At 46.5% G+C, this 19,316-nt stretch overlaps 1 protein-coding gene across 1 annotated transcript; it reads right to left on the minus strand.

Annotated features, from left to right (window-relative positions):
• Positions 1-14,671: 14,671 nt before the first annotated feature.
• Positions 14,672-17,525, minus strand: LOC115787222 (transcription factor 7-like 1). Its single transcript, XM_030739807.1, has 7 exons — positions 17,432-17,525; positions 16,921-16,995; positions 16,473-16,590; positions 16,091-16,250; positions 15,850-15,957; positions 15,691-15,733; positions 14,672-15,241 (listed from the first exon to the last, which is right to left on the minus strand). The coding sequence occupies exons 1-7, from the start codon at positions 17,523-17,525 to the stop codon at positions 14,727-14,729; spliced, it is 1,113 nt and encodes a 370-aa protein (XP_030595667.1). The 3' UTR covers positions 14,672-14,726.
• Between the last annotated feature and the right edge of the window lie 1,791 nt (positions 17,526-19,316).

A 19,316-nucleotide genomic window follows, 5' to 3' on the forward strand; every position in this document is an offset into this window, starting at 1 on the left:
GTGACATCAGTCCATAAGAGGAAGTGCTTGATGTGCGACATGCCACTAACTTTCACCTCAGTGAAGTTAACTTCAGTGCATTCTTCATCCTCTGGGCTTCATTCAAATCATTTTACATCCTTTTCAGATTTTTGGCTTCATTGCTCATAAAGAGGGCGTTTTGGCAAGGAGGTGGTCTGTCATCAGATCATTTGCCTGATCTGCATCACTTTGCTTATTATGTCGATTGTTTTCATGAGGGGCCGGATGGTTCATCAGAATGAATGATGGGACAGTCCTTTCTTCTCTCCTTTCATAAAGGATGCTCCCAGTGTATCCTGTGCTAAAGAAAGTGCTGAAGCTCCTTTCTGTAGTTTTTGGTGAACTGGAACAGCTCTTATTATGCAATTAAGTTGCCTTAATTGCTGTTAGGATTGCTTTTACTACTCAATGGGGTAATATGGATGCAAAAGTAAATTCACTTCAAAAGGAAATAGAAAGGACTGCTATATATGGTAAATTGATCCTAAAAAAAAAATCTGTTTTCAAGATCTATTCTCAAATTGTGAAAGTGTATTTTTTTATATATATTTTTTCTTTTAATTTTCTCCAGAGCTAAAAATAACAACACACCGGAGCCTATCCCAGCTGACATAGTGCGAGAGGCAGGGTACACCCTGCACAGGTCGCCAGCCTGTCGCAGGGCAAACATAGAGAGACAGACAACATCCACACTCACACCTATGGGCAATTTAGAGTTGCCAATGAACCTAACCCCAGTAAGTGCATGTCTTTGGACTGTGGAAAGAAACCGGAGCCCCTGGAGGAAACCCACGCAGACACGGGGAGAACATGTAAACTCCACACAGAGAGAGGGAGAGACCTGGGCCACGGTGGAATCAAACCCACACCTTCTAGATGTTATTACCGTGAGGCAGCAGTGCTAACCACCACGCCACCGCGGTTATTATTTAATATGTATAGTCTCATCTAAAATCAGCCTTCACTGACAGCCACAGCAGAGTTACTATTAATTTAAACCTCCTTTACTCTTTAACATTTAACTAAAACCAAACGACCGGTATGTTCCTGCTGCTGTTTGTGTAAAGCAATTAGAAGAACAAAACAGGGCAGGTTATATCAGGTAGGAAAAACAGGATCAACCCCTCAAAGGCCCTTGTTTTTTCTGAGTGGCAATCTTTTGTTTTATAATTTGTATTTGGAGCACTCTATTCTATGTTGAGCATATAAAGAAACATTTCACATAATGTATGTTTTTACATTAGTACTTCATTTTACACATTTTTTAAAGTAAAATCTGAGGAGTCACTTGGGAGCCAAAAGAGCCAGCTCTTCTTTGGGAGCCGAGCCTAAAGAGCCAGCTCTCTGAAAAGAGCCGGAATTGCCATCACTAGTCAGATGCCCGAGCCACCTCAACTGGCTCCTCTGCATGTGGAGGAACAGCGGCTCTACTCTGAGCCCCTCCCGAATGGCCGCACTCCTCACCCTCTCTCTAAGAGAGAGGCCAGTCACACTGTTCGCAGTCGAATGCCTTCTACAAGTCCACAAAGCACATGTAGACTGGTTGGGCAAACTCCCACGCACATTCGGATATCCTGGAGAGGATAAAGAGCTGGTCCATGTTGAATTTCTAAAATGAAACTCGTGCATTCTTTTAATGAAAATTGCAGGAGGCGCTCAATTCATTTTCAATTGTGTTTATTTTTCCATAAAAAAAGAATGAAGGAAACTTAACAACTAAAAAATATGTAAAACTTAGCAAATAAACAAGGAACTTATCAACTAGAAATATGGAAATTTAACAACTAAAAATATGGAAAACTTAGCAACAAAGAAAGGAAACTTAACAACTAAAAATATGGAAATTTAACAACTAAAATATGGAAAACTTAGCAACAAAGAAAGGAAACATAACAACTAAAAATATGGAAATTTAACAACTAAAATATGGAAAACTTAGCAACTAAACAAGGAACTTAACAACTAGAAATATGGAAATTTCACAACTAAAAATATGCAAAACTTAGCAACTAAACAAGGAACTTAACAACTAGAAATATGGAAATTTAACAACTAAAAATATGCAAAACTTAGCAACTAAACAAGGTACTGTCATAACCCAGGGAGGGCCGGTCTGTGTTTTTGTGTTTGTGAGTCATTGGTTGTCCAGCAGAGATGGAGAGGGGTTTCAGGCGTCTCCACCTCTGGGCAGATACGTGGGCGTGGCTCCACCACACCTGTTATGGATCAAGGCATCAGGTGGAACTACTTAAGCTGCCAGCGGACATTCACTCGTCGCTGGATCATTGACTACTTCCAAGTTAGTGTCGGCTCCTTCGGTGACTTCCTGTCGTGTGTTCCCAGACTTACCTGTTTTTTCGCTTTTCGTCTTCCCCAGATCTCCGTGTCGGCTCCTGCCTTCGCTCCCTGGAAATCCTGCTCTCCGCTCGCCACGCCGTCCCACGCCGTGCCACCGCTGATCCTCGGGACCTTTCCCCCTGCCTGCTCACTCACCTGCCTGGCCTCTCCTCCTCCCCTTGGCCTCTCTGCTCGCCGCTCGCCACCCCATTCCACGCCGTGCCACCGCTGGTTCCAGGATTCACCCGTTCGCTCCCTCATCTGACTGGCCTCCCCTCATCCCCTCGGAGTCTCCCCCCCCACCTCATTCCACATCCACCGCTGCCACCAGCTTTTTTTTCCCACAAATTCCCCGGACCTGCTTCCCTTCACACATTCTCACTACCACTGTAAATAAACTTGCACTCTGCTCTCATCAGTTACCGCCTGTGTGTCTTCTCCTTCTCAGTCGTGACAGAATGATCCAGCCACAATCGGACACCGCGGAGGCTGATCCCATCAGCAGGACTTTGGCCAACCAGGAAGAGACCCTCCAGCGCCATGACCACATGCTTCGCCTGATCACAAGCCAACTTAGTGCTACCACTCAACACCTGGCTGACTTACGAGGTATGTTGGAACCCACTGTGTTATCTGCCATGCCTCGCCAGCCCGATTCATCTGCGCCGCCGCCGGCACCGTCGGTAGTGTCAGCCTCCGCATCCGAAGCCACCGGAACACCAGAGAAAGCCCTGCCCACTCCTGAGGTATTCCATGGTGAGCTAGGGAAGTGTGGAGGATTTCTAACCCAGTGTTCACTAGTTTTCAGACAGCAAAGACTCGCCTACGCTTCAGACTGCGCAAAAATTGGATTTATGGTCAACCTGTTCCGGGGAAGGGCGTTGGAGTGGGGGCACGCTGTTTTACGAGGTAACCCCGACCTGTCTTTCCCCACTTTCCTGTCTCGCTTTAAAGAAGTTTTTGACAAGGGATCCTGCCCTGAGGCTGCGGCTCAGAGATTGGTCAGTCTGCGGCAGGGCAGACAGCGTATGGCGGATTTTTCCGTGGACTTCCGCATTCTCGCTGAGGAAGCCGGCTGGGAGGAGAGAGCGCTCAGAGGAGTATTTTTGAATAGCATTAGTGACGACCTCAAATATGAACTTGCAACCCGCGATTTACCTCTTTCTCTGGAGGCGGTAATTTCACTGTGTATTCGTCTAGACGATCGCCTGAGAGCACGGCGGACCCCGGGCAACTACGACTCCCAGCATGCCTTTCACCGCGCTGCTTCCGGTGACCGGAGAGGATCCCCGGAGGATGACACCAGGCGCACGGCGACTCCTGGTGGCGCGGAGGAGCAACCTATGCAGCTTGGACGGGCCAGATTGTCTGCTTTGGAACGCCGACGGAGATGGGAGGCGGGGGAATGCATGTATTGTGGCAAGATGGGTCACTTCATCGCTTCCTGTCCTGTTCGCCCAAAAGGTCGTGTCCGTCAGTAAAGGTGGGGGTACTGGCGGGCCAACTTAACTCTTGTTCCTCCCTGCTGAGATTCACGGTCCAGGCAAAGCTTGAGCTTCCCTCCGGTTCCCACACGGCGTTGGCATTAATAGATTCTGGGGCTGAGCAAAATCTTATGGATTCCGCCCTCGCCCAGCAGTGGGACGTTCCATCCATAGCCTTGCCCACTCCGCTCCGGGTCTCGGCACTTGACGGCGCTGCTCTCTCTGTTATCACTCACAAGACCCGGCCGCTCTCCCTCACCCTGTCGGGTAACCATTCAGAACATTTGTCATTTTTTCTTTTTGATTCACAACAGACTCCCATCGTCCTTGGCTTTCCGTGGTTACAGTTGCATAACCCCCATATCAATTGGACAACTCGAAGCATCGCAGGGTGGAACGAGCGGTGCCACCAGCATTGTCTCCGGTCCGCCACGCCCTCTGTTAACCGCTCTTCCACGCCCAGGGGGGAGACGAAATCCGATCTGTCTGGGGTGTCCTCAGCCTATCACGATCTGGCTGAGGTGTTCAGTAAGGACCGGGCCGTCTCTTTGCCTCCTCACAGACCCTACGATTGCGCCAGCAATCTCGTGCCTGGGGCTCCCTATCCATCCAGCAGACTCTACAGCCTTTCTCAGCATGAACGGGACGCCATGGAACGGTATATTACCAAAGCCCAGGCAGCTGGCCTCATTCGGCCGTCCACTTCTCCCATGGCCGCTGGATTCTTCTTCGTGTCAAAGAAAGACAAGTCTCTCCGCCCCTGTATTGACTACCGGGGCCTCAATGCTATCACTGTTCGTAATAAGTATCCACTGCCACTCCTCACCTCCGCTTTTGAGCTCCTACAGAGGGCGACCGTCTACACTAAACTGGACCTCCGGAACGCCTATCATCTCGTTCGCATACGAGAAGGAGATGAATGGAAAACAGCTTTCAACACCCATCTCGGTCACTTCGAGTACCTTGTGATGCCCTTCGGGTTGACCAATGCCCCGGCAGTGTTCCAGGCCCTCGTTAACGACGTCCTTAGGGACTTCATTAACCACTTTGTGTTTGTTTACTTAGATGACATCCTGATTTTCTCTCCCTCGTTGCAGGAGCACAGGAAGCACGTTCGGCTGGTGTTGCAGCGGCTGTTGGAGAACCGGTTGTTTGTGAAAGGAGAGAAGTGCGAATTTCACGTTGAGTCTGTCTCCTTTTTGGGTTACATCATTGAAAAGGGGCAAATGAAAGCTGACCCGGTTAAGGTACAGGCGGTTCTGGATTGGCCCGAGCCATCGGATCGGAAACAGCTACAGCGTTTTCTCGGATTCGCTAATTTCTATCGCCGCTTCATTAAGGACTATAGCACCATCACCCATGCTCTTACTTCTCTCACCTCTCCCAAGTTGCCTTTCAGGTGGACCTCGGCTGCGGCTGGTGCTTTCTCCTTTCTGAAGAATCGGTTTGCCTCCGCTCCGGTTCTCATCCAGCCTGACCTGTCCAGGGCCTTCGTGGTGGAGGTGGATGCATCCGACGTGGGAGTGGGGGCAGTCCTTTCTCAACAGGCCACAGGTGGCCTTCGACCCTGTGCTTTTTTTTCCCGTCGCCTCTCGCCAGCTGAGCAGAACTACGACGTGGGGGATCGGGAACTGTTGGCCATCAAGTTGGCTTTGGAGGAATGGCGGCACTGGCTGGAGGGCGCGACCCATCCATTCCTGGTGTGGACGGACCACAAGAATCTGGCATATCTCCGGTCCGCTAAGCGCCTTAATGCGCGACAAGCCAGGTGGGCCTTGTTTTTACTCGGTTCAACTTCACCATCTCCTACAGGCCTGGGTCACGGAATGTGAAGCCCGACGCCTTATCTCGACAATTCTGCTCCTCGGACCACTCTGTCCAGCCGGAGTTTATCGTGCCTCCCTCCTGCGTTGTCGGCACCCTCACCTGGGAGATCGAGTCCGCCGTTCGAGCGGCTCTCCAGGCCGAACCAGACCCTGGCACCGGACCCCCCAATCGCCTCTATGTGCCCTCCCAGGTTTGGGCCCGGGTTCTGCAGTGGGCACATACAGCTAGATTCACCTGTCATCCCGGAGCTAATCGCATGGTCTCCTTTCTCCAGCGCTATTTCTGGTGGCCCACGCTGATCAAGGAGACCCGTGAGTACGTGGCAGCATGCAGTGTCTGTGCACAGAATAAACCATCGTTGTCTTCTCCCTCTGGTCTCCTTAGGCCGCTACCTACTCCCAAGCGACCATGGTCCCACATAGCGCTGGACTTTATCACTGGCCTCCCTCCTTCAGAAGGGAATACCGTTGTCTTGACCATCATAGACCGTTTTTCCAAGGCAGCTCACTTCATCGCCTTGCCCAAGCTTCCTTCCGCCCTGGAAACAGCACAACTCCTGACCAACCATGTCTTCCGACTACATGGAATTCCTGAAGATATAGTGTCCGATCGGGGGCCCCAATTCACATCCCGGGTGTGGAAGGCGTTCTGCGAATCCCTCGGAGCTAAGGTGAGCCTCTCCTCTGGTTACCATCCACAGACCAACGGCCAGACCGAACGTGCCAACCAGGAGTTAGAGGCGGCTTTGCGGTGCGTGGCATCTTCCAATCAGGCCACCTGGAGCTCTCATCTACCTTGGATTGAGTACGCGCACAACTCTCTCTCTTCCACCGCCACGGGCATGTCCCCGTTCGAAGCTGCCCAGGGTTTTCAACCACCTCTTCTTCCTGCCATCGAAGAGGACCTCACCATTCCCTCGGTCCAACATCACCTTCGTCGCTGTCGTCGGGTATGGAAGGCCACCCACGCTGCTCTTCTCCGGACCAAAGAGCGGAACAAGCGGATTGCTGATCGCCACCGGACCCCTGCACCAGACTACCAGCCGGTGTCAGCAGGTATGGCTGTCCACTAAGAATGTTCCAGTACGTGTGGAGTCTCGGAAGCTCGCTCCAACCTTCCTTGGGCCGTTCGAGATTGAGTCTATTGTCAATCCGGTGTCTGTCCGTCTGAAGTTGCCTCGTAACATGCGCATCCACAACGTCTTTCATGTTTCGCAACTCAAACCTGTCTCCTCCAGTCCTTTGTGCCCCCCGTCTGTTTCTCCTCCCCCCGCTCGGATTATTGACGGCCAGCAGGTCTACACTATCCATCGCCTTATGGACGCACGTCGCCGTGGGCGCGGTTACCAGTTTTTGGTGGACTGGGAGGGCTACGGTCCTGAGGAATGGTCCTGGGTGTCCCAGGCTAACATCTTGGAAAAAGGCATGGTGCGGGACTTCCGGAGACGGTGTCCAGAGAAGTTTCGGTCGCCGGGAGGCTCCCGTTGAGGGGGGGGTACTGTCATAACCCAGGGAGGGCCGGTCTGTGTTTTTTTTTTTTTTTTTTTTTTAGCCTGTCATGTCTGGTAGATCTTGCAAGCAGAACTGTGATCTGAATGCGTTGTTGTGCCAGACATATTTGCTATTTCAAGATGAGCTCTATAGGTTCTCAATAGGCTCTTCTTGTTGTTGTTTTAACCCTTTATTTTATTTATCTGAGTTATTTTTCCACATACTATGTAACAGCCAGAGCTGACAGGCTGAAGAAGAGGAAAATAAAGAGAAGAAAAAGGGAGAGAGAAAGGGAGCAAAAAAAAAAAAAAAAAAGGGGAAAGAGCACAAGTCTATTAATCAGATAGTTCATCACTTTAACATATAAAAAAATACTATCAATACTTGCAAAAATAAATTTGTGTGTGAAAAACAAAACTAACAAAGCATGTTACGCACACCAACAATTTTGTTGAGTTGTGATTGAGTGGGCGTTTGTGTCTGTGTCATGTTTGTGTCTGTGTCATGGAACGTACTTACCAATGAGGGCAAAACGCTGCAGCTCCACCCATCAGAAGCCAGAGGCAGGTACGGAAAGCCCCCGGAACCCCAGGCCACCAGCAGCCCACCAAGAGCCAGGAAGACCCCCGGCCACTCAGTCCAAAGACAACCGCACACCTACCCCAGCAGACGGGAGAGGGTGGTCTCAGACGGAGCCCCCCCAGTCGAGGAGCGAGGGCTCCAGGGAACCCAAGGCGATGAGAAGCCAGCCCCCCCCCAGCGGCCAGCCCCCTGCACTGGCCGGCGGCAGGGCTCCCGGGCCCACGGCACCCAAGGACCGCCCGACCCTCCACAGAGCCCCCCCCCACGCCGAAGAAGCCAACGCAGCCCCGCACCGCACCCCCAAGGGGGGCAGGCCAGTACCCACGCCAGAACACCCAGCCCCACCCAGGAACCCCGAGGCACCCCCATCCCAGGGGGGTAGGGGGGAGGAGGCAACCAGCAAGGAGTGGCCAGGAGGCAAGGCACAAGGCCCAGACCCAGGTCCAGCCATACATACAAACCAGGGTTATAATAGTTTTGGATTTTACATTATAGTTTAGTTTTAGTTAGTTTTTACTTTTTTTTCTCTAATTCAGTTAGTTTTAATTAGTTTTCAGAGTGGTTTTGCTCGTTTTTATTAGTTTTTATTTTTGGTTTCATGCTTAGTTTTAGTTAGTTTCAGTTAGTTTCAGTATTAGTTTTAGTATTTTCATACCTAATCAGGTGCAAGATTCAAGGCGCAAAAGTGACTATTGTGTAATGAAAACTTGACAAAAGATACAGTTTAAAGAAATATAGTCAACAACCAACTGTTCACAAGACATGCTAAATGTGTGTAATATTAAGGACACACATGAGCATAACCAGGGAGAAACAAAGAAAAACATGAACTCCCAAACTCAATAAATTCTACAATAAACTCCACAATAAACTTCAGCATCAGTGCAGCAGATTAATAACGCCTACATGTGGTGTTAAACAAAAACAAACTCTTTGAAGGAGTCAAAGCTCAAATCCAGCTGCATCCTGATGTTCTCACCACCTGAAGCTGCTTCTGTTTTGGAGCTAGCTTGGTTAGATGCTCGCTAATTAAACCTGCAGGGTCTTTGCGGCCTCTGTACACAACCTACAGAAGTTGCCGACCTCATGTCCGCATTTATGCTTGTGTAGCTGGATTGTGTGTGTTAATTACCTTGTGGTCGTGTGCAGGTGTTTGTACTCAAAGAACCTCCATACGGGACTCGGCAGACCGCAGCCATTACTTTGCGGACCAGCGCGGTGAGCGCACGCACATGCGCACTCACACAGTTGTCCTGTGGCGCTCCCAGCTTAAACTCGGAGAGCGGAAACAATGATTTCATATCAATCCACAAGGCTTAAAAAACCCCCCAAAAAAACAAGTAAATGAAAGTAAGTTTATCGATTATTTCAGTTAGTTTTAGTTAGTTTTGTAAACTCACAATTCAGTTTTAATTAGTTATCGTTTTTTCCTTTTAATTATAGTTTTTATTTATTTCAGTTAACGACAATGTTTTTTCAATTTCAGTTTTCGTTATTTCGTTCGTTTTCGTTAACTATAATAACCCTGATACAAACACACCCAGACACCCGTGTACACATTTATACACAGATACTCATACATGCCCATACATACTTACCCACACACAGATATGCCATACATACACATTCACTCACCCACCCATACTCACGGAGACGGTGACAAATACACAAAGACACACATTCATCCATAGCTACCCACCCTCTGAAGGCGGGGCAAGTGGAAACCACCCCAGGGCCAACAGCGACCCCAGGACGCCACCAGCCCGGTCCCCAAGGAACCACCCGACCCCTACCCCGGGCGAGACGCAAGAAATCGGGGTGTAAGATGACCCATCCACCCCTCCTCCTCCCCAACTTGTAGGTCTATGTGTTAATGTTTGTGAGTGAATGAGGTGTATAGGGTGCAGTTAAAATTGAGGGGACAGTTATGCCACAAGCGCCAACTGTTGGTCGTCAGCGCTTGCCCACACTGCCCCCCCAAAACCCTCCATGTCTAAAGTGCAAATAAAATTTGGAGACAGACAGTGACGAGGATCCGAGTGGGGCCACCTCAGCGGCCCATCTCATCAACCTCTGAGTAACATGCCTGCCCCAAAGGTCCTATGTGTATCAGGGTGTAAGTGTGTATGTGTTGTGAGTTATAATGACTAAAGTGCAATTAAAACGGAGAGGCAAGTGGTGGTGCAGCTCTCCACGTGGCCTCTCCATCCTACATCTGTGAGTGATGTGTATTCTGTGTGTGTGTGTGTGTGTGTTTGTGTATGGGGAGGGGGAGGAGGGGGGGGCATATGACCAGGAAAAATCCTGGAAGAAGAGAGCCAGCTGGCCGCTGGCTCAATAGGCACCCCGACCTCCCACACCCCAGCACAGGGCAGGGGGAGGTGAGCCCGGGGCCGCGGTGACAGCATCCCGGAGCACTGCAGCACCCGAGGTTGGCGCCCTCGCCCCCACCGCAGAGGGCGGCCCGCTCCTCCTAGATGCCCATTCACTCAACAATAGACACAAACAGGCGACAGGACATACTGGCCTGGGCATGGAAATGCAGTGCCCAGTCCCCCCCAACCACCCCACCGCGGCCCCATCCCCCACCCCACCCCCCTGCAATGCAGGCACCCCAGGGCCCCAAAAGCGTAGACCGGACATCCCGACGTCAGGCCAACCCACCCCACCCGGCGGCGCGGCCGGGACAGCAGAGGCCCCCCCCGCGCCTGGGGGGGCCCACCGGGAGCCGGCGCGGCCCCAGTGCCGGGGCCCCAGACCCCAGCCCCCAAGCCACACAGGGAAGACCAGCCAACCGACCGAGGGCCGGCACCACCCCCCCAAGCACCCCGCCCACACCCCAGGACCGAAGGCAGCACCATCCAAGCCCCCACCACCATCAACCAGGACAGGCACACAGACATCACCAGAAGGTCGCCCCAGGACCCCAGCCTCAGGAGGCTACCAGCTACCCAGGCCCCCGGAGTCCCCCCCCACCCCCCCACAAAGCACATCAGGAGCAGAGCCCGCAGCCCACCACCCCCACTAAGTAATGGAGCTGAGCAGTGGGAACCAAAGAGAGTCAAATTCCTCCAATTTGTTTTTAGAAGAAGCAGACATTCTCTCTAAACTAACATGATCTACTAATAAATTTCTGTACTGAGTAATACATAGTTTATTTTTTGTCTTCCAGTTCATGAGGATCATCTTCTTAGCGATGCACAAGGCAGTAAGAACTATGTGTGATATATTTAACTCCATAATTAATTCACTGACATCACCTAAGATGCATAGTCTGGGGGAAGTTGGGATATGACAGCTAAACCATGTGGATAGATCTTCACAAATCCTCTGCCAAAATCTCTGAACTGGTACACAAGACCACAGAGCGTGTAGATGATTATCCTCTGAATTGCTTGTACAGTGGGTGCATATGTTTGAGTGTGTAAGGCCCATTTGGAACATCCTTTGTCCAGTGTAGTATGTTCTATGGAGAATCTTATATTGTACAAGTTGTATTTGGGGTCTTTTAGTCATTTTGAAGATATTTAAACATATTTCTGTCCATAAATTTTGATCCAGGTTGACAGAAAGATCACGCTCCCATTTTGTAATTGGGAGGGAAACTGAATCATCAGTTTTTATTAATAATTTATATAATTTTGATAACAATTTTGGGGTACAGAGGTTAAGAAATTCTGTTACCCAAGTAGGCATTTCTAGATTCAATTGATTAAGGTTAAATCTTCCCTGTAGGACGGACTTAACTTGTTGATATTCCAGAAATCTACCGTTGCCAATTCTATATTTTGATATAAGTTCTTGGAACGTGATAAAATTTCCATCTTGGATAATATGTTCTAAGTTATTTATACCCTTATCACGCCATAACGGAAAATTCAGCATTTTCTTTTTCTGACAAATATCTGGATTGTTCCAAATGGGTGTTAGTTTACAGGGGATGAGTGAAGACTTAGTTATTTTTAAAAATTCCCACCAGGCTGTCAGAGAGGTATTTATACTAAGGACTTTATAGCAGTTATGATGTTTAATACTGGAACTAATGAAAGGTAAATCTGAGATTTTTATTTTTCCACAAAACGCCTGTTCTAGATCCAGCCATGGGTTGTCTAATGAATTGGATTTGATCCACTTTGAAATATACTGCAATCTACTGCTTAAGAAATAGTAATAAAAGTTTGGTAATTCTAGACCTCCACTGTGTTTTGGCTTTTGTAAAGTTTTTAAGCTTATTCTTGACGGTTTGTTTTTCCATAAAAATTTTGAGATGTTTGAATCTAGTGACTTGAACCAAGGAATAGAAGGTTTATTAGGGATCAATGAAAATAGATAATTAATTTTTGGTAAAACCATCATTTTAATGGCAGCAACTCTCCCCATGAGTGATATAGGTAAACTGTTCCAACGTGTGAGATCATCCTCTATTGTTTTTAATAAGGGGATATGATTTAATCGTACCAAGTCTGAGAGCCTGGCGGAAAAATTTATGCCTAAATATCTAATATTTCCTGACTTTAGTGGGGTCCTAGAGGTTCTCTGGAAATTCCAATTCAGAGGCAAAACTGTTGATTTACTCCAATTGATAGAGTAATCAGATATAGATGAGAACTTATCTATCAGTGTGATAGTCTTCAAAAGAGAGCCTTGTGAATTCCCAAGGAAAAGTAATACATCATCAGCATAAAGGCTAAGTTTATGGTCCATATTTTCAGTTTGAATCCCTTTAATATTTGCATTTTGACGGATTGCTGCTGCTAGCGGCTCAATGAAAATTACAAAAAGAGAGGGAGAGAGTGGGCAGCCCTGCCTAGTGCCCCTCTGCAGACTGAAACTTTGTGAAATGAGATCATTTGTCCTAACACGCGCATTCGGAGAGCTGTGTAGTGTTCTGATCCAGTTTATAAAGGATGAACCGAATCCAAATTTTTGCAGAACTGCTAGTAAGAATTTCCAATTTACCCGATCAAATGCCTTCTCTGCATCTAAAGACACGATTGTCGTCTCTAATTTGTTAATAGAACAATAGTCTATTATATTTATCAGTCGACGTGTATTATTGGCTGAGTGCCGACCCTTGATAAAGCCTGTTTGATCTGGATGTACAATAAATGGAGTAATATTTTCTAATCTTTTGGCAAGGGCTTTGCAAATTATTTTAAGATCTACATTAATGAGAGAGATTGGCCTGTAGCTGGATGGGAGTGTGGGGTCTTTGCCTGGTTTAAGAAGCAGGCTAATGTTAGCAGAGTTTAAGGCTGGAGATAAGATGTGGTCATTCTGAATCTGAGTTACCATTCTGAAAAAAATGGGAGCTAGCTCAGACCAAAATTCTTTATAAAACTCGGCTGGAAAACCATCTGGGCCTGGGGCTTTATTATTTGGGAGATGCTGTAGGGCTTCACTAAGTTCAGACAATGAAAGAGGTAAATCCAGAGCTGCAGCCTGGCTGTCATTTAGTTTTGGTAGATTTATATTATTAAGAAATTCTTCAATTTCAGTATCAGATGGGTTAATCTGTGGTGAATATAAGGCTTCATAGAAGTCTCTGAAAGAGTTATTTATTTGTTGTGGGTCATGAGTAATAATACCAGTCGAGTCTTTAATAGAAAAAATAGCTGTTTTTTCTTTATTCAGTTTTAATTGCTTGGGCAGGAATTTTCCAGATTTATTTCCATGCTCAAAGTTTTCCAAACGCAGCCTCTGCAACATAAATTGTGTCCTTTTATCAATTATTTCATTTAGCTCCAGTTTCAGTTTCCTCAGGCTGATAATTGTATGTTCTTGTGGTGAAGCGGCATAAGCAGTTTCTAAAGATTTAATTTTTTGTTCTAATTCTAACACAAGTGCTTTTTCTTTATTTTTCCTATGCGAGCAGTAAGATATTATTTTGCCCCGCATTACTGCCTTTCCTGCTTCCCAAAGAACACATGGTGATATTCCTGGAATATCATTATATTCTAAGTATGCTGACCATTCCTTTTTGAAATAATTAATAAAATCTTCTTCTTTAAGTAGTCTGTGTTTTTGTGTTTGTGAGTCGTTGGTTGTCCAGCAGAGATGGAGAGGGGTTTCAGGCGTCTCCACCTCTGGGCAGATACGTGGGCGTGGCTCCACCACACCTGTGATGGATCAAGGCATCAGGTGGAACTACTTAAGCTGCCAGCGGACATTCACTCGTCGCTGGATCATTGACTACTTCCAAGTTAGTGTCGGCTCCTTCGGTGACTTCCTGTCGTGTGTTCCCAGACTTACCTGTTTTTTCGCTTTTCGTCTTCCCCAGATCTCCGTGTCGGCTCCTGCCTTCGCTCCCTGGAAATCCTGCTCTCCGCTCGCCACGCCGTCCCACGCCGTGCCACCGCTGATCCTCGGGACCTTTCCCCCTGCCTGCTCACTCACCTGCCTGGCCTCTCCTCCTCCCCTTGGCCTCTCTGCTCGCCGCTCGCCACCCCATTCCACGCCGTGCCACCGCTGGTTCCAGGATTCACCCGTTCGCTCCCTCATCTGACTGGCCTCCCCTCATCCCCTCGGAGTCCCCCCCCCCCCCCCCCCCCCACCTCATTCCACATCCACCGCTGCCACCAGCTTTTTTTTCCCACAAATTCCCTGGACCTGCTTCCCTTCACACATTCTCACTACCACTGTAAATAAACTTGCACTCTGCTCTCATCAGTTACCGCCTGTGTGTCTTCTCCTTCTCAGTCGTGACAGGAACTTAACAACTAGAAATATTGAAATTTAACAACTAGAAATATGGAAACTTAACAACTAAAAATATGGAAATTTAACAATGAAAATTTATGTAATAGGCTGGAGTGGAGGTACAATAAACATAAAGATAGAATAGAGAGAAAGGAGTCAAGAATAGCAGGGATCTGTCTTCAGGAAACATAGCTAACACCAAAGAAACTTGTATAGTGCAGAGAGATTGTGGAAAGTAGTTGAAGTTGAATTGACTTTCCTTTAGAAAGCCAAAAGCCATAAGTGACTAAAGTCTAGAGTAGAGAAAGTCTACTTCAGTCTGGCTCAGAAATGATAAGAGATCTTCTTCAGGGTTGCTGAACAAGGTGGCCGTGGGTTCAACTGGTGCAGCCTCAGAGGATGGTAATGTGGATAGAAAGGCATCCACAAGAGTACTGGAGCTGATCTCATGCTCAGTGCAGCAGTCAGAGGGAAGAAAGAAAGGCTCCTGAGTCTGCATGGCAGGAAGGCAGGCATCAAGGTCTTCATGGAGAGACAATAGTTCTACTCCTGTCTTGCTGAGTGAGGTTGCCTCACTTTCAGGTTCAATGGGTTCAGCAGAGGCAGCCGATGATGTAGATGAAGGGGCTGAGCTCAAACCCATTGCAGGAGTCTCAGTGATGTAGGAAGGACTCCTGAGCTGCTGTGGCGGGGAGGAAGCCTGAGAAGCAGGGAGGTTCTGATTTTCTTGTGGCACGTGGAGCGTGCCACACACAGACACACTGGCCTGTTGAATCTCCTGCACAGGTGTCGGTGCAGATGCTGCAACACAAACAAAAATGCAGTGAGTCTTCTGAGACTTTTAAATACACTTCCAAGACAAAATTTTGATTCCTAAACCTGCAGTAAAAAGCATTTAATGGAAATATTGAATAAATTGACATTTGATATGAAAGTCACAGTGACTTCAGGTCTTCTGGACATCAGGCGGTTCTGGTAGTAAAATTTAGTGTTCTGAACATCTGTAATAACCCTGACCTTCACCTGAAGGTCTGAGTGAGCAGGTTTCTCTTGTTTTAATTTGAATGTTCAGTAGTATTCAAACTGCTCAACAAGTTTCAGTAAGGCTTACAAATATTTCACAAATATATTGTCATCTGTTGCAATGCACAGAATTTACTGTCTTTGATCTGATCCAGTGAGATTCCATTTTTGACTGGTTTTCATCACATTTCACATGAAAAAAAAAAATCACTGAAATCTTCTCTTACCTGTGCTGCAGGCGGACCTTCGGATTCTCCTCCTCTTTTTGCCCTGAAAACAAACACATTAGACATGTGAGCCATGAGCTGATTCAAACTGTGCAGTGACAGTGCTTCAATGCAGTGATGTGGACATGTGTGACTTGTATGCTTTCACTTTGGACTTACGTAGTTGTCTTTGCTGGACCACTGTGGATGTTGTTGGGTGTGGAGCAGCCTTTCCTCCTCTGCCTGCTCGTAATATTTTGCCTGTTGGGCCTTTGACAGCGACTTCCACTGTGGACAGAAGAACACACTGTCAGCATCCACACTGCTACTACACATATCTACAGGACAGCTGGTACACATGCACAACCATGAGCATCAAACATTAACGGATGCATAAATCTATGCAGAGTTACACACTTACCCTCTCTCCCACGACGGCATTCACTGCTGCACTTGCACTGTTGGTCAGTTCAGCCTTGACCTTTGGCCTCTGCTCCTTCAAAAACAGCATGAAGGCATTGGGTGGCTTCTTCACATACACCCGGTCCTCATCATCCTGATGCTCATGACGCTTCCTCTTTCTACAGGAGTAAAACACAGAGTAAGAGCAGAAGTTACCACTGTGTACAACTGTGAAGAAAGTATTTTAAAAACACAAGTAACGCTGTAAAGCTGAATCTAAGCTCCATTAAAGGAGGCTGATTACAATAATTCATGCAGGCATCTGCAGATAAATGACAGATACTGCAAATCATGATCCAGTCCCACTCAAAAAAAGTCTGAAAGCAGCAGAGCAAACTTACTTTGAAGAGGGTGTGTTGATTGGAGGAGCGGAAGTGGCAAAATCACACACTAACACACCGTTCCTAAACAGATACAGAGAGACAGATATGAGATAATGATGATACAGATGTTCAGCAGCTGTGTTTACGTGTGTGTTTTACTTACAGTACTCCGATAGGACGCAGGTACGGGGTCATGGAATCAGGAATCTGGAGGACACTGGAACACTGGAAACACAAAGCACAGAACAGGTGATGAGACAAGCTGCAATAGTATCATTTATCCACAAGGTGGCAGAATTTATCCTCTCTTTAAGACTTAAACACTGAAACTGAACATGTGAGATGAAAACACATCTGGAGGATTGAAATATGCAGGCGAATAACCATAATGTGCCTGAATGTCTGTGCTGAGGCTCACAGAGGTCAGTAATATGTGGAAGAGCACAGTGTGAGAACAGGAGCTTACTGGGTTTGAAGGAGCAGAAGGAGGAACAGCGGCTGCTGTGAGGACGCCGTTTGCAGGCCACTGATTCAGCAGGTTCTGTGGAGGGAAGGAGAAAGTTCAAAATCCATATTCCTGACACTAAGTACAGCATTTCAAAGACCACATGATGAACACCACAGAAACAAGCAGCCTGTGCAGAGAGACTGAACCTTTGGTAATCTAATCCTCACCAGATTCAGAGAAGATTGCATGAACAACACAAAGTACAGAGATCAGTGGGAGGAGAACATCTGCATAAAACTACATTCGTCTATAGTTTTTATTGTTCTTGAAAGCTTCACTTTGCTCTCCTGAATTATTCCTTCTGAATTGTGACTCACTGGCAGTGATTACATTTAATGATCAGCAAAGCTTCACACCACAGTTATACACCAGTAAAATACAAGGAAGGTGACAGCAGACTTTTTTCTTTTATCCGGCCTGAAGCATCCAACACTTTTAAATACCTCTATCAATAAAACTCTAATCACACCTGTCTCTACCTCTGCATGTCTTACCTGTCCCTGGCTAACTGTCCCTGGCTGAGTGCTTAGGTGAGCTGGCACCATGGTGAAGGGAGCAGCCATTGGGGGAACTTGCTGCTCAGTTACTGGAGGGCCTACTCCCAGGATGGTCCAACCACCAAATCCTCCAGGCAGACTGACTGCTGCTGGCTGAGGTGGCCCAGCAGGGGAAGAAGGTGCAGGTGGAGGATTTGGTGATTGCTCCAACAGGTTGAGTAAAATATCCTCGAGGTTGGAGTGACACCCTTCCCTCTCCATCCACTCCACATGCTGTTCAATTTCTTGTCTGATGTGCATCTTAGCAACAGGGGGGGGGACTCTGTGCTGTTTGTGTAGAAAAATACAGTCTGTCTGGGATCCTGTGGCACACATTCATAGGATGTTTTGATCCTCTTAAAATGGGACTGACATCTTGTACATCACACAGACTAAACTACAGACTAGTATTATGTAGGAACGAGGTGCTCGATCACACAACATCTCAGTGACTCAAACTGAACTTTCTACACTTTGTGTTCAGGTTGAAGGACACAGCAAACAGCCAGCCACAAGATTTTGGGTTAATATTTATGCACAAACACAAATTGTGGCTTAAACAAGTCGTGTATTATTTAGAAGTTCCACTGTATTAAACCAAAATGACCTTAAACCATCCATGTAAGTACTTACCAGAGATGTTCAGTGAAAATTTCTTCTTTCTTGTAAAGATTTGTTTGAAAAATGTTGGCGTCTGGTGCTCCAAGAAGTTTGTGCTCACACAGTGAAGTTCATTGGAGAAATGAATCTTGTCAGTTTAAAGATTCTGTGTTTACGTTTCAGGTTCTAGAACACTGCAGAGCAGCTATGGTAACATCACTTCTGAACATTCCATTCCACTCCTGTCTGTTTCCAGCATCTCCTCATCCACTATCTTCATCATGGCCGGATCAACCACCTACTATAATAAAGCCTATTTATTTCAAATGCGTAATCCTCAGGTTTATGTATTTACTATTATTAAAGTATAATTAAATTAGATTAATAATAACAAGTGTATTTATTTCAAAGAGATAAAGTACATTGCTTGAATTGCATAATAATCAGGTTACAAAATAAATAGTATATATTTCATTGAATTACATGTCATTTATGCTTAAGTAATAAACCAAATTAAAATAAATCACATTAATGCAATTCCTTTCCATGCAGTACAATCTTAATGATGCATAAGAACAGTCAGACCACCTTGTTGATTCAACAGCTTTATTAACATTAAACATTAAAGACATGAAATTACACCATCTGAAGCACTTTGTGTAGATTAAATATCTTTTAAACACATAACTAGCAACTAACTAGTTATGATCTCTTTCTAAACATGGCCTCTTTTAAAATGTCCATCAGGGGCAACAAAATTACTTCAACTTATAATATCAGTTATCACTGAGGTTGAAATATTAAAAAATACCAAGGAACTGTCTTTTCAAATAAAAATGAAAATGCCTTTATACTCATGGCACAGTAAAGTTTAACCTAAAAAAAACACATTTCAGCACACAAGCCTTCATCAGGGACTGAAACAGAGTCCATGAACACACTGGATCTTTTCTAGTGGTGTTACAACAATAGCAAGCTTCCACCTACAGTAGGGTGCACCCTGAATAGGAAGGATGTTCAAAAAACAGGCAGATGCAAAACAATAAAAGGGTAACAATACCAAGCCAAAAAATGATCTGTTTCAATATTCAAATTCAGTCCAGATAAGATAAGAAAAACAGAGCAGCATCAACCGACAGCATGAATGAATCTTCAAAATGGAAAAATTATTTAATAATGGAATTATGGGAATTGATTTTATTCAGAAGATATTTACAT

This window comes from Archocentrus centrarchus, chromosome 10, assembly GCF_007364275.1.
Source record: "Archocentrus centrarchus isolate MPI-CPG fArcCen1 chromosome 10, fArcCen1, whole genome shotgun sequence".
Lineage (NCBI taxonomy): Eukaryota > Metazoa > Chordata > Actinopteri > Cichliformes > Cichlidae > Archocentrus > Archocentrus centrarchus.

Bases quoted from the DNA above. Each gene is read 5' to 3' on its own strand.
- LOC115787222 (XM_030739807.1), bottom strand. From the start codon at position 17,525: ATGGCTGCTCCCTTCACCATGGTGCCAGCTCACCTAAGCACTCAGCCA. The intron at 16,996-17,431 runs GTGTGATTAGAG...TTCCCTCCACAG, and splicing joins ACATGCAGAGGTAGAGACAG to AACCTGCTGAATCAGTGGCC. The intron at 16,591-16,920 runs GTAAGCTCCTGT...ACGTAAACACAG, and splicing joins CTTCTGCTCCTTCAAACCCA to CTGCTGAACATCTGTATCAT.